Here is a 15864-nt window from a genome sequence, read left to right on the forward strand (position 1 = left end):
CATAAGTGGTAATGTTTTAGCATCAACATTAAATTAGCTTCACACTTTTCATATGCTGGTTAACCCATAGCTCATATTAAGGTAACCATTTTCTGTTAATGCTTAAATGATGGGTGTTTTCCAGAAAGTAGTGCCTAACTCATGTTTATTTTATCTTAGGCATCTTTCAACCTCACGTACGACATCTTCTGGTTTTGGCAACCCCTGTGGATGTAGTGATTCTTGGACTCAGTTATACTAATTTGCAAACAGGTATAGCAACCCGCATGTTGTGGGAGGTTTGGGGGTTTGTTTTTTTGGCCACACCCTGCATGGTATATGGAACTTCCCCAACCAGGGATGGAACCCGCACCCCCTGCAGTGGAAGCGCAGAGTCTTAACCACTGGACCACCAGGGAAGTCCCCACATGTTGTGTTTTTTAAAATAAAAATATGTTGCTCAATTTAATATTATAATTGAAAACTAATCTTTTTCACTAAGTTAATTTTCTGGTCTATTTGCTCATAGGAAAATATTTCCCTGTAGGTATGGTATCTTTCAGGTTAATAACTCCACCAGAAATTATTTTGGATTTATTTACCATATCAGTGTACATTTCTTTAATGTCCAATATAAAGGAAGGGTAATAGTAGAGAAATAGTTGCCCTGGTAATTTTTAAATAATGCCTTCAATTTCTTCATTTTTAATTTTTTGAATGTCCATTTTAACATATGAAACATTGAAATGTATATTATTCTTTCCCTTAAAGTAAGAAGCCATCAATTAATTCATTACATGCATATTCAGTGGTTTCTTTTGCATTCTACCAGTGTTTTAGGTAAAATAATGTTGAATTTCAGAGCCTCAAATTGATGATTATTGGGGTGGGGTGGGGGGAAAAAAGAAAAAATTAATGATTATTACTACCATATCCCCAGGCTTTCTTCCAAAATTTAATGCTTCGGGTTAGTTTTTTTATTTGATGTTTTACTATGTTATATATATATGTGCTATATATTTTACATCTTATATATACATACTATAGGTTCTGTTTAACATGAATCATAAAACTGTTTGTATCAGACTTTTTATAGTAATTTTGAAATATATGTTATACATACATTTTTTTGAAATTTTTGAGCATATCATGAATTCAGTAAGAATATCAATTCTGAAGATAATACAGTGATTGTTTTATAACTATTAAAAAGCTCTTAAAGTGATTCCTATATTCTTTCTTTTAAAAAAAATAGGTTCTGGAGTTCTCAATGACAGTATGTGTGGTGGAATGCAGTTACTTCCAGATCCTTTATATTCTCTTCCTACTGATAATACTTACCTTTTAACAATAACTTCCACTGATAATGGCAGGATTTTCTTGGCTGGAAAGGATGGCTGTTTATATGAAGTAGCATACCAAGTAAGTCTGGCATTTGTAAACATTTTCATTTTCCTCCCTCTTGATGGAGTAAGAATAGATAAGCTTTTGTCTTTTTTTTTAATTAATTTTTTTATTGGAGGATAGTTGATTTACAGTGTTGTGTTAGTTTCTGATAAGCTTTAGTCTTTATCTTCTAATTATATAGCATGTTAATATATTCTTATGGAAAGTAGTCAAACATGCAGTTAAAGTTGTAGTCCTTCATGACTACACCATACCTGTAAAACCCAGTCCTCCCCGCAAACGTAACAGCCATTATCAGTTCTGTATATGTCCTTGTAGAATATGATGCATACATTTCTAAATACCTATAAATGTCTTTAAATATCTATAGATAATACATATGTATTTATTTGTGTATATACACGTATACGAATACATAGTATACTTCTGGGTATATGTTTTTACTTGTATTATTGCTTAAGTTTTGTTTCATATTGGCTTTTTTTTTCCTTTTTCTGCCTTTTTTTTTTTCCCCATGCCGTGTGGCTTGCGGGATCTTAGTTCCCCAACCAGGGATTGAAACTGGGCCAAGGCAGCGAAAGTGGCGAGCCCTAACCAGTGGACCACCAGGAAATTCCCATAATTGGCTTTTTTCATTTAACTGCCTTGAAAGTCTTTCCTTGTCAGTATCTGGTAGATAGATATGTGTTATGTTTTGTGATTGCTGCATGATTGTCCATAAAATGGATGTATTGATACATGATTGAACAATTCCTTTCTTGATAGACTTCTAGGTTTTTATTATACCTTTCAGAAATGACGGTGTGATAAGTGTTTTTTTACAAGCCTCCTTGTGCACATGTGTAAAAGTTTTCTAGTGTGGAGACTTAGAATTCTAATACTTGTATTATAGTATATGTGTATTGAAAACTGAATTTTCTATTTTCATTTTGCCCTCTTAAGAGTTTTAGACTCATAGCAGGCATCTGTGATTGTATCCCTTTCCTCTCCCTCCTCACTCTCACTAACCCTGGTATTTTATAACTTACTAATTTTGACCAGTCAGATAGAAGACAATTGTTTTTTATTACTAGTTGGGTTGAGCATCTTTTCATGTATTTATTGGTCATTTGTGTTTACTCTGAAATGTCTTTGTATCCTTTACTCCATTATTTTCCCCCTTACTGTATTGTTGCCTTTATCATAAGGTAAACAGTAGGATACTGATAAGACAAGTATTCTCATAGGCACACAGCTAATTAGTGGCAGAAATAGGATTAGAACTGAGGTTAGCTTTTTTATGTTATATTGTATCTCTTCCTTACCCAATTTCTCTTGGTTTTGTTAACTACAAAAAAAGATTTTGTTGTAGATTTAAGTATGGCAAAGCTCGATCATTGAAGGGCAGACTGTAGATTATGATGGTGGTGGCTACTATTTTTTAAATTTCCTTTTAGCAGTAGTGGGGAGAGATAAAAATACCTCTATCCTATGTACTTTTGACACTTATAAACTATGCTTATTATTTCCCTTACCTGCTTTCAAATAGGAGTTTTTAAGATAATTAAAATGAGTTCACTAACATAGCATTACTGAGGTTGCTGGAATAGACATAGCTGATTTCATTGAGAGCAGTGATTTGATTTTCGTTAAATACGTTTTCTATTTTTAATTACAGGACTGAACTCAGTACTTCTCAGTACTTATTTTTGAGTAGTATGTCTTACTTTACAATTATTGGTATTTTACTAAGATTTGAGAATCTTTATAAACATGAGTATATTATAGTTGCTGTGATGGAGGTACCTACATTTACAAGTCTTACGTCTTTCAATTTTTTCTTTTAAGGCAGAAGCAGGCTGGTTTAGCCAGAGGTGTAGGAAAATAAACCACTCAAAGAGTGCACTTTCTTTCCTTGTTCCTTCATTACTACAGTTCACATTCTCTGAGGATGGTGAGTAGAAAACAAATTTGGCAAACAAAATTTTAACAAATCACTGACCTAACATTTTCTTCAGAAATTCTCATTGTTAACTGAAACAGTTTCTTACTAAACAGTATTTGTTATATATTCATATCATCTTTTAAAGGGAGGAGGGATGATAAAACAGACAGCATGAGTTTTATTCCCAAGTTCCTATAAATGTAGCACCATAGAACATGTGTCTACAATAGCTATACATACTTAAACCACCAGTGTTTGTGAGAGAGTTAGACATTCAGACATTTAATACATGTTTTGCCTGGTCTGAAAGAAATAACCAGCATAAAATGAACATATCTGAGTTTTTAATTGAGAGATTTAGGCAGGTGAAGTAATTTTAAAATGCTTCAGTAAAGTAAGATAAATATATCTAAATGTTAATATGACTGAATTTTTTAATTATTTTCTTTTACACAATGAATTATTAAACTAAACTGGAAGTTTCTTGAAGGAATGGACCAGGTATAATTATTTTATGTGTTCCTAGCATATAGTAAGCATTCATTAAATGTTGAATGAAGGAATAATTTGGAACTTATTTTTGGTTTGGCTTAAATTAATTTAAAGGACAGAATAACTTATTCGTGATGCTCTTAACCCAGTCACAGTATTTGATGTTTGCTTTTTATCGCGTGCTGTCTGACCTGAATGCTTCTTGGCTTTGTCCTTGTGCAACTACCCTAAGACTTACCTACAAAACAAAAGAAAAGCCCTGAATGTAAATCAGCAATTTTAATTTGTTGTAAGTGGCTACTGTGTTTGATTTGTTAACCTCCATTTTTTTTCTTCCTCTGTCTTATTTTTAGATCCTATTGTTCAAATTGCAATTGATAATTCAAGAAATATTTTATATACACGATCAGAGAAAGGAGTAATACAGGTAAGTATTAATATTATACCACCATATAAGAGGGGGAGAATATCCCTGTTTTTAAGGAACAAGATTTAATCACTCTTGGGCTTTTCCTATGAACTGTGTGCTTTAAAAAAAAACAAAAAACAAAAAAAACCCAAACCGCTTCTTAAGGCCCCCTTTCTATGAAATTGTTAATCTCTGAATGTTTTCATACCTCTATGAAGTACCAAAATTAAAGGATCCCTAAAAAGGAAACGTTTATTTAATAAAAGTTTATTTAAAAGCTTATTTCATAAAGTGTATACAGATTATAATCATGTTTAAGTGGGTATGATTTTTTATTCACAGGTGTATGATTTGGGCCATGATGGACAAGGAATGAACAGAGTTGCCTCAGTGTCACAGAATTCTATTGTTTCTGCTGCTGGAAACATTGCTAGGTAGTATGTAATTTTTTCTCAGGCATTTCATTTGCAGGCATAATTATATTATTTATATGGAGTATACTAAAATTATTCCCTCCTCGAAAATAAGAAACGTTGAAGGAGGTGACATTGTAGGTTATGTTTAAAACAGTTGCTAGCAATGCTTCCTTTTGTTCTTATGTTGGATGGTTTGAAACATAAGGCAGACTGGTTTTACAGTGTAAAAGGACAGCTTGACCTGTGATTTTCCCTGGAGTTTGAAATTATGCTCTAAGTGGTCTGTGCAGGCATTATAGGTATTATGACTAGGAAACTGCAAGTCTCAAAGTTTCCCCGTTTTTAACTATTCCACCCTTTTAACAGGTCTACATGGTAGTTTCATTGGTCTGATAATGGACACAAGTACGTTTCAGGAAATACAGAATTTCACAGTTGTATTAACCTCACTGTATTCTTGAGGAAACTAAAACTAGGGATGTTATGATTTGCCTCAGGTCTAACTCCTAAGTAAGTGCTGAGATCCAACCTAAAAGCCAAGTTTTCAGGCACTATACACTGCTATTTGCATATGTCACAAGTGACTTAGCTGCAGAAATTCTCTTCACCTAACAAAGACCTCAGATTTTCAATTTCTGTTTTCTGTGTGCCTGGGTCACTGCTACAATCAGATATCCTAGTGGTAGCATGTTTTCCTTGGTCTTCAATGACCAGAAAATTCTCACGGCAGGCAATTTGAAACAAAGTTTCCTTTTTCTTCTAATTCTTTTGGGAAAGATTTTTTCAGATCCACAGAAAAATGAAAAGAATAGCATGATAAAATCTGATATACCCTTTATCTAAATTCACCAGTTGTTAACATTTTGCCTTATTTGCTCACTCTTAAGACCTAGTTGAAAGTAAGTTCCAGACATGACTTTCACCCTTAAATCCCTCAGCTTCCATCTCCTAAGCTCTTATATACTACATTATCATTACCACACCTAAAAAATTAATAATTTTATAATGTTATCCTAATTATATAGTCCATATTAAAATTACTCAGTACTCCTCCAAATCTTTCATAGCTGTTTTTCTTTACATTTTTCTCCACATTCAGCCAGAGCACATGAGCTACGTTGGTCATTAGTCTCTTTAATATAAAACGGACCTCTTACTGCCTTTTTCAAATGTTGACGTTTAGTGGGGAGGGGCAGGAGAGTTATTTGTAGAATATCCCATTTTCTGAATTTTTTTTTCCTTATCTATAGATTCAGGGTAATATTGGTTTTTGTTTATTTACTTATTTATTTATTTGGTTTTGCCAGGTCTTAGTTGTGGCTCCAGGGCTTCTTAGTTGCGGCAAGAGGCCTCTTTAGTTGTGGCATGAGAACTCATAGTTGCAGCATGCATGTGGGATCTAGTTCCCTGACCAGGGATCAAATCCAGGCCCCCAGCTTTGGGAGCACAGAGTCTTATCCACTGCACCACCAGGGAAGTCCCAGGATAATATTGTTTTTAGCCAATATCACATACATGATGCGAACTTCTTACAGTATTACATTAAGACGCACATAGTACCAGTTTTCCTATTATGAACACTTGGTTAAGGTGGTATTCACCAGATCTCACCATTATGAAGGTTCATTTTCCCCCCCTTTTCTTTGCGGTACGTGGGCCTCTCACTGTTGTGGCCTCCCGTTGCGGAGCACAGGCTCCGGACGCGCAGCTCAGCGGCCGTGGCTCACGGGCCTAGCCGCTCCACGGCATGTGGGATCTTCCTGGACCGGGGCACGAACCCGTGTCACCTGCATCGGCAGGCGGACTCTCAACCACTGCGCCACCAGGGAAGCCCTCCCCCTTTTTAATTAGTGATAATCTTTACAATGGTATTTTGATGCTCTAAGAACACCTTATTCCCCATTAACCATTTACCCAATGGATTTAGCCTTCTTTGTCTTTGAAAAAAGATTACTCTTAACGATATTAATGTAAAGAACACACATTCAAGGGTTTTTGCCAGTTCTTTCTCCTTTTGCACTACTTTCCTAAAAAGTAGCCTTAAAACTATTTTAGCATGTTTAAACATGTAAAAATCCTGGTGGAGGGGCTTCCCTGGTGGCGCAGTGGTTGAGAGTCCACCTGCCGATGCAGGCGACACGGGTTCGTGCCCGGTCCGGGAAGATTCCACATTCCACGGAGCGGCTGGGCCCGTGAGCCATGGCCACTGAGCCTGCGCATCCGGAGCCTGTGCTCCGCAACGGGAGAGGCCACAACAGTGAGAGGCCCGCGTACCGCAAAAAAAAAAAAAATCCTGGTGGAATATATTCCTTGTAATTGAGTAGATATATTTTAAAAATAAACTTTAGTTTTTCTTTCTTCTAGGACCATAGATCGTTCTGTTTTTAAGCCAATTGTTCAAATAGCAGTGATTGAAAACTCTGAATCACTGGACTGTCAGTTATTGGCTGTCACACATGCAGGTATGTTGTTTTATTTATATGTGTGCTATTACTGTGATAACTTTTTATAATCTTCAGGTTTGGAAATTTATGACTGAAAATATTTTTACTTCTGTATCAATTATAAGCCATATTAATAATTCATAAATTTAAGGCTTTTGAAAAATCAGAAGATTCCACTCACTCCGTCTCCTCTTTTTATAGATGTAAAACCAGGCCTGAAAGGTAAAGTGGCTAACATTTAGTGACAGAGCCTGAACTGGAACGCAGGCTCCCTTGTCTTATACTTGTAGGTTCTTTCTACTGAAATGTGTTGATTTACCTCTCAATTCCAAGTGATGTCTTAGAAACCACTTCAGCTGGTAGTACGCATGGGGATTTAAGATCAGTCAGGAAAGTGATATATGGCTTTAACAGAGTTCTTTGTTTTTCTGTGGAATTGTTTCAACAACACATGTACCTCATGTCTTTTATTTCCTGTTAATAATGGATAATTTTACCCCATCATCAGGTGTAAGACTGTATTTCAGCACTTGTCCGTTCAGACAGCCATGGACACGCCCTAATACATTGACACTGGTCCACATCCGCTTACCTCCTGGATTCTCAGCATCTTCAACGGTGGAAAAGCCTTCAAAAGTACATAAAGCTCTCTATAGTAAAGGTAAATTCTGAAATACTATCAGATTTAATACTAGATTCTTAAAATTATTAAAATTAGAATGCATTTTGAGGCATTTGAAAATAACATTTCCAGTGAAGTTCAGGATGTTTTGAGTTTTTTTAATCCAGGAACTCTTTTTTTATATTAGCTTATATTTCAAATTTTTCATTGGCATATATATTAAAAATATAGTTTTTTAAAGTAAGTACTTTTAAAATTGTTTTATTAGCCTTGTACATGAACTCACTGGTCAAAATCAGTGTTATAAACTGTTATAAACAGTTATAAACTGCTATAAACTTAAAATGACTTTTCTGATACCATGCCTGCTTTGTCAGTGTTTTTATGGGATATGGAGAGTTTTGCCTGTCAAAATATGAAATTTTAATAACAAACTCTTTTGGATTCATAATTAAGTTTAAAAAATGAGATTCTAGTTAAACATCAAAACTTGAAAAATCCATATGTGGTTTTCCCCAATATGTGAAAGCATTTGTAAAACAATTTGTTTTTATTTTCTAATCATTTTCAAGCCTTTTCTCTGCTATTCTACTGTGTCTTCTAATATTTTATTTTTCAACGTCCAAATTAAACTTTCCTTTACAAATAGAATTTTTTCAAGTACATTGTATCATGTACCTTCATTGCATTTTTAATAACAGCTTTAATTGAGATATAATTTCATACCTTTTAAAATGTACAATCTATTAGTGTTTAGTTTATTCACGGAGTTGTACAACTATCACTACTGTCTAATTTTGGAACATTTTCATCACTGCAGAAAGAAACCCTGTACCCATTAGCTGTCACTCCCTATTTCCCCCTTCTCCCAGCCCTGGGAAATCACTAGTCTACTTTCTGTTTCTATGGATTTGCCTCTTTTGGACATTTCATTTAAATGGAGTTGGAAAATACAGGACTGGCTTCTTTCACTTAGCATAATGCTTTCAAGGTTTATCTATTGTAGCAGGTTCTTTTTTTTTTTTTTTTTTTTTTTTTTTTTTTTAAAAATTTTTTGCTGAATAATATTTCACTGTATGAGTGTACCACATTATAATTACCCAGTCCTCATTTGGTGGGCATTTGGGTTGTTTCTCTTTTTTGGCTATTATGAATGATGTTGTTATAAACATTTATGTACAAGTTTTTGAGTGGACACATTTTCATTTCTTTTGGCTATATACCTAAGAATGGAATGCTGGATCATATGATAACTTTAGAAATGTTAAAATGTGAAAAAACAAGTTGTGTTTACCTGAAAGAAATGCAGTATCAGGTCTAGAACACTTAATAATGCTACCCTGGCACTAATTATATATCCTTTTAGGGGATTTATTTTTGTTTATTTTGCCACTTGTTTATTTATAAAGATTAATGCTGTGTATTTATGTATCTGTATTAATGTCACTAATTATTAATGTCACTAATAATCATAATAATTATGATTATTGAGGATATATATTATTTGACATCATATAAGATTTTACATATTAAACTTTTAGGTATTCTACTGATGGCAGCCTCAGAAAATGAAGATAATGACATTTTGTGGTGTGTCAACCATGATACATTTCCTTTCCAAAAGCCAATGATGGAAACCCAGGTACGTTATCCTGAGAGATTATAAAGAATTTTTTACATAATTTTAAGTGAAGAATAAAATTATGAGAAACTTTATCTTCTGATTTATTATTGTTTGCTTCTAATAATCTTATATGATTAGCAGTCATACTGAAAAGAAGTATATACTGTTAATTTTTTGTTTTTCCTCTGTGAGATTAGAAGTCATTATGGTACTCATTAAAAAAACCTTTAACAAAAACATTGGAACCCTTTTAGAATGTTCTTCATAATGTACCTGAAAATGCCTATATCTTTTCTGAAATGATCTTTGTCCCACTTAAATATATTATATTTTTATAGTTATTATTAGGCCATCCATTATAGTTATGACTCAGAATTTTATTCTTATGATCTCTTTAATTTGTAGTTCTGCCTAAATATTTAACGTTTTTTCTTTTAATTATAGAAAATTTCAAATATATGCAAAAAATAGAATGGTAAACTGAACCCCACATTAAGAAATTACCCATTTCTCCATCTTGTTTCATATCTCTTCCCCACGTATATAAATGTATACACACAAACACATGATTGTGTTTTAAAAGTAAATATCACATATACCACAAAGTCAGCAGAGAGGTCCTGGGTGAGAGGTGCGGCCCCGGCCTGTCCTGGCCCAATCCCACACCTAGGCCACCCACCCCAGCCCCCAGGCCAGGAGATGATGAGAGGAAGCCATCTCTACTCGCTCCCCTTGCTGTCCCCTACTCCACTCCCATTTGTCCTCCTAGATGCCCTAGCGTAGCTCATGTTACCTGCCCCCAGAGGCTGCTGATCAAACGAGATAGACCAGCCCCCACTAGGGTGTGAATGTCTGAGACTCTCTTTGGAGCCATCTCTTTAAAGGCATTTTGGTTCTAGTGTCACTAGCTGCTTCTGGTTATTTTCAAATGTGAACCCTTCTGGTTAGGGGGAGTGGGAAAAGGTGTGTGTAGATGGGAGGAGGAAGAACCAATTCCTGGGAATGGGGGCATGGTTTGAATGGGCTCTTCCAAGTTTCTGACATGGCCTAAGCAGCTGGGGTAGAGTTAGGAGGTAGGTATGGAGGCAAGGAGCACCTTTCTCAAATTCTCTTCTCTATCCTTTGAACTTTACTGAGCACATACTGTGTTGCCTCATTATGCGACAGACTGTAAGGATTCAGAACTCAGGAAGATATAAACCCTGTCTTGTTGGGAACACAGTGTTAGGGGGTGCAGGTTTGAAATCTGGCTCTATTTCCTCAAAGCAGTGACTCAAAGGACTAACATGTCTCTGGTCCTCAATTTCCTAATCTATAACAGTTTTAATAGTACCTACCTCTGTGGGGTGGTTGTGGGATTAAATGAGTTCATGTGTGTAAGGTGCTGAGAACACTACCTGGCACACAGGAAGCACTCGATAAATGTTAGCTACTTTTAAAGTAGATACTATATATCATATATATCATATCACTTCATCTCTATAATACTTGAGTTCTCAAACAAATGTGGACTTTAAATGTATATATATAAATATATAAATATAGCTCATGAACTTTAATCAAATTCTGGTCTCCCAAAAACAGCTATAAAAGACATTAGGTCAATGGGAAAATTCTGTATTGACTGGGCATTAGATTGTATTAGAGAAATGTTAATATTCTTACATGTTAGGATAGTATAGTGGTTATGTTAGAAAACATCCTTATTTTTAAGAGGTGCATGCAAAAGTATTTAGTGGTGACATGATATTCATAACTTTCAAATGGTTCAATAAATGAAAAAATATAGAAAGAAGAAAGCAAATAGGGCAAAATGCTATCAATTGTTGAATCTAGGTATCAGGCATATGGACATTTATTGTAGTTTCAACATTTTATTAATGCTTAAAATTTTTTATAATAAAATATTTTAGAAGACTAGACACTTTTTTTAGAGAGTATCTTAGTTTAGAAAGCAGATGTAACTTCAGAAGAAAACAAAAATTGTATTTTAGCAGATTTAAGCACTGAACCTACCAGTGTAGATCAATTTACCCTGGAAAGAGGGTAGAAGGTATAGCCTTCAGTTATTGAAAAAATTGTAATTTTAGTAAATACTATTTACAGTTTATCCTAAGAAAATTTTGCCTTTGTCTTCTGGTATGAAAAGATTTACTATCATAGAAGATGCCTGATTAAAAGAAGAGACATTAGAAAATTAAATACAGACTTTTGAGAATATTCGTGCTAATGTATTATTATTAATCTGTTAAACCCTACATTATTTAAAGATTGTATTATATTTTTTAGAAGGTTTTGCCTCATGTAACTTTAATAATATGTATAAAACGTTTATTTCTTCTACATAGATGACAACTCGTGTTGATGGTCATTCCTGGGCTCTTTCTGCAATAGATGAGTTCAAAGTAGATAAGATAATCACACCCTTAAATAAGGATAATATTCCCATAACTGACTCACCAGTTGTTGTACAGCAGCACATGTTACCTCCAAAGAAGTTTGTTCTCCTCTCAGCACAGGTATGTACATCATCTGTTAAGGTGGAGAGAAAAAGAAGAGAAGCCGTATTTAACATTTTGGTCAAAGTATTCTGCAGTAGTTGCTTAATAGAGTCGTTTACCTAAGTACTTAGGAATGTTTATTCTTAAAATATTCTTAAGGAATAGTTTATAAATACCAAAAATGCGGGCCTTCTCTAGTTGTGGCAAGGGGGGGCTACTCTTCATTGCAGTGCACAGGCTTCTCATTGCGTTGGCTTCTCTTTGTTGTGGAGCACGGGCTCTAGGCACACAGGCTTCAGTAGTTGTGGCATGCGGGCTCAGTAGTTGTGGTTTGCAGGCTCTAGAGCTCTAGAGCTCAGGCTCAGTAGTTGCTCCGCGGCATGTGGGATATTCCTGGACCAGGGCTCAAACCTGTGTCCCCTGCATTGGCAGGCGGACTTTTAACCACTGCGCCACCAGGGAAGTCCCAAGAACTTGCTGTTTAAAAAGTATTGATATTATACTTTTTCTAAAATAGCATTTCTATCAATAGTATTCAGCATAAAATTAGTAAAACAAGCTATGTTTATTTCTTACCATGTAGTCCTCACTTGTTAAAAAAACAATTTTTTAGTATTTATTTTTTGAGTAGCAATGCATTGACAATTCCACTGGTAAGCAGAGGGGTATACACGATAAAATCTCCCTTCTGGTTTGGGTCCCCTCCCTACAGACACCCATGTCATCAGAATCTATATCTTTCCAGAGATATGATATCAATATACAAACAATACAAGTATATTTATAAACAAACATTAGCATATCGTATGCACTGTTTTATACTTTGCTTTTTATGTTTCAAAGATACATTTTAGATATCTTTCCATAGTAATATATAAAGAACTTTCTCATTCTATTTTATATTTGAAAGGCATTCCTTTATATGGATGTACCATATTTAACTAGGCCCCTATTAATAGATCATCTTTTGCCTTTAAAAGTAATGCTGTGGGCTTCCCTGGTGGCACGCTGGTTGAGAGTCCGCCTGCCGATGCAGAGGACACGGGTTTGTGCCCCAGTCCGGGAATATCCCACATGCTGCGGAGCAGCTAGGCCCGTGAGCCATGGCCTCTGGGCCTGCACATCCGGAGCCTGTGCTCCACAACGGGAAAGGCCACAACAATGAGAGCCCGGCGTACCACAAAAAGATAAAAATAAAAAATATAATGCTGCAACCTTGTGCATATATCGTTTTGCCTGTGTGTGAGTAAAGCTGTAGAATTACATCTACTGGATCAAAAAGTATGTGTGTTTATCAATTTGATAGATGTTGCCAGGTTCCCTGTATATATACATACATTCACTATCAGTGAATGTTGAGTGCTTGTTTCCTTACATCCTGTGCAAGTACAATATCCCATCGTATTAAGAGTGAGATTGACTGTCTGTTCTAGCGTTTATTTTTCTGTGAATTGTCTATTCCTATTCTATGTCCACTTTTCTATTAAGTTGTCTTTTTTATTTATAGAGGCTCTTTATATGTCAAGGAAACTAACTTTTTGTGATTTAGTCTCAGACATTTTTCCTGGTTTGCCATCTTATTTTGTTTACTGAGATTTTTTTTCCCATGTGGTTAAGTTTATAAGTAGTTGAAATACTCAGTTTTTGGGGGGGATTTCTATTGAAGTTAAAAAAAAATAAACCATCCGCACTCTGAAGTTCATAAAATAATTCACCCAGAGTTTCTTCTAGTACTGTTACAGTTTTATTTTGTCCTGTCTGTTTGGAATTTATCCTGTTTTAGGTATGAGTATGAACCCAGCTTCATTTTTCCCCAAAGTGGACATACTTGTGCCAACATGATTAATGAAATATCTAACTTTGATCCTTTAGTTTGAGGGGCAGCTTTTATCATATATTAAATTCTAGTGCTTACTTGAGCCTATATCAGAACTTTCTGTTTTGTTCCACTTATCTGACTGTTTATTCATGTGCTAATACCATGCATAAGATAAAGGTTTATAATATGTTTGTGTCTGACAGAGCCTGCACCCTTTTGCTTTACTTTTTTAGGGCGGAGGGGCAGTGTTCTCTTATTAAGTTTTCTGCATGGATATATAGATCTAGTATAGGCTAGGAATTGAAATGTAGATGATCTTTTTGACCAGTTTACTTCGTATTCTTGAAGTTATTTTTTTGTTTCATTGCTTTTATTAAATAACGTAGCAAGGTCAGTTGCTACTAGCCATGCTTGATAAATCTATTATTCATCCTCTTTCTTTTTGAACTTCTTAGGGGAGTCTTATGTTTCATAAACTTAGACCTGTAGATCAACTGAGGCATCTACTTGTGAGTAATGTGGGTGGAGATGGAGAAGAGATTGAAAGATTCTTTAAATTACATCAGGTAATTATTTGTACCTTTTTTTTTATTGTGATGATATTATGTGAGTTAGGATCAAAATACCGTGGTTAATACCAGTCTTCCTTTCTTTGCCTTAATCACTGTATGTGTACTGGTACTTGGGAGCAGTATTAATATGTTATAAGGGTTTATGGTAAATGCTCAAATTTTTGTTCTGTTTTTGATAAATTCTTATCATTAAAGTGTACTAGTAAGAGTGTGATGTTCAAATTATATGATGAATGTATTTTTATTAAAAGGACAAGATATTTATAGATAAATAACTTTTTTAATTTAAAACTTTTTTTTTTTTTTTTTGCTTAATGACATGAGGAAAAAACTTGAGGCAGTATGATGGGGACTTTAGTATTTTAAAGCTACAACTAGAAATGATGAGGTAAAACTGGGAATGCTTAGTTTAAAATCAGGAATATCAGATCAAAGTTAAATATACACACTCTGAATTCAAACTACCAGCTCCACCATCAGAGTAGATTACTTGAATTCTCTGAGCTTCCATTTCCTCATGTGTAAAATGTGTATTAAATTATAATATGTGGAATGAGGATTAATATGCTCTAAACTCTTAAAATAGTGCTTGGCACATGACAAGTACTTAATAAATGTTAGCTATTATTGTTATTTTCTAAAAGGTTAAAACACCATGAGAAAAAAACCTGGGGGTAGGGGGGGACTAAACCAGAAACTAAAGTAGAATCTAGATAAAAAGAAAAAGAGAACATCCTTTAATAACAGCGCCTGTGATAAACTTTAAAACCAATAGTGTTTACTTCTTTTTCATACCAGCTGATTTCATTCATTCAGCAAATATTTATCAAGTACCTGCTCTGTGCTAGGCACAGGTTTAAACACTGGATACAGAAGTAAACAAAACTTCTTTTGAAATGTTTATGTTTTACATAAGGAAAGATACTCTTTTTTTTTACAGGAAGACCAGGCCTGTGCAACTTGCCTTATTCTTGCTTGTTCCACTGCTGCCTGTGACAGAGAAGTATCTGCTTGGGCCACTCGGGCTTTCTTCAGGTATATATCACTTTCTTTTATTCTTGGCCACTTTTTTTTTAATGGTTGCATTGGCTAATGTGGTTGTTTAAGGGTTTGCAAAACAGTTGAGCAACTATATAGGCAAGTTAGTAAAATTTAAATTGGAAAGGTGATAATACTATTGGAAGCGACTAGATTAGCATAATTTATGCATTGTTACTCTTTCTCTGGATTCTCTTCTCCAACTTCTTTAGTCTTCTACCTCAGTTATTATCTATCTTTTCTACTTCCTCAAACACTACCAGTTCTGCTTTATGTGTATCATTTGCATTGAGAAATTGAATCACTTTAAGAAAACTTGGTATCAGAGAGATATTATTTGGAAAATATTTAGCTAAGAATAAATATAAAATGCAATTTTGTTTAAAAGAATTTTTTGAGTAGTCTAACCATAATCTAGTATGAAAATTACAGTACCATATACTTATTAAATACATTCTATGCATTGCAGACTCTTCTTTAGAAATTGCCAGAGTCCCTTATGATTCTTCTTGTTAGCAATTTGAAGTCAACATTTACTAAATAAGTATTTTATTATGTATCTGTGTATATTTCACTGTCAACACAATGCATTTAAAGTCTCTAATGTTTTTTTAAAT

The 15864-nt window shown here is 34.5% G+C and overlaps 1 protein-coding gene across 2 annotated transcripts in view; it reads left to right on the forward strand.

Annotated features, from left to right (window-relative positions):
• The window catches only part of NUP155 (nucleoporin 155), a 59737-nt gene that overhangs the window by 12811 nt on the left and 31062 nt on the right, over positions 1-15864 (forward strand). For both annotated transcript variants that reach the window (XM_007447915.1, XM_007447914.1), the window contains exons 5-15: positions 160-252; positions 1235-1401; positions 3214-3319; positions 4156-4229; positions 4554-4645; positions 6992-7089; positions 7580-7732; positions 9235-9335; positions 11666-11836; positions 14093-14203; positions 15150-15244. In XM_007447915.1, coding sequence (XP_007447977.1) covers positions 160-252; positions 1235-1401; positions 3214-3319; positions 4156-4229; positions 4554-4645; positions 6992-7089; positions 7580-7732; positions 9235-9335; positions 11666-11836; positions 14093-14203; positions 15150-15244 — 1261 coding nt within the window. The remainder of the gene's footprint in view (positions 1-159; positions 253-1234; positions 1402-3213; positions 3320-4155; positions 4230-4553; positions 4646-6991; positions 7090-7579; positions 7733-9234; positions 9336-11665; positions 11837-14092; positions 14204-15149; positions 15245-15864) is intronic.

This window comes from Lipotes vexillifer, unplaced genomic scaffold, assembly GCF_000442215.2.
Source record: "Lipotes vexillifer unplaced genomic scaffold, Lipotes_vexillifer_v1.1 scaffold1706, whole genome shotgun sequence".
Taxonomy (NCBI): Eukaryota; Metazoa; Chordata; class Mammalia; order Artiodactyla; family Lipotidae; genus Lipotes; species Lipotes vexillifer.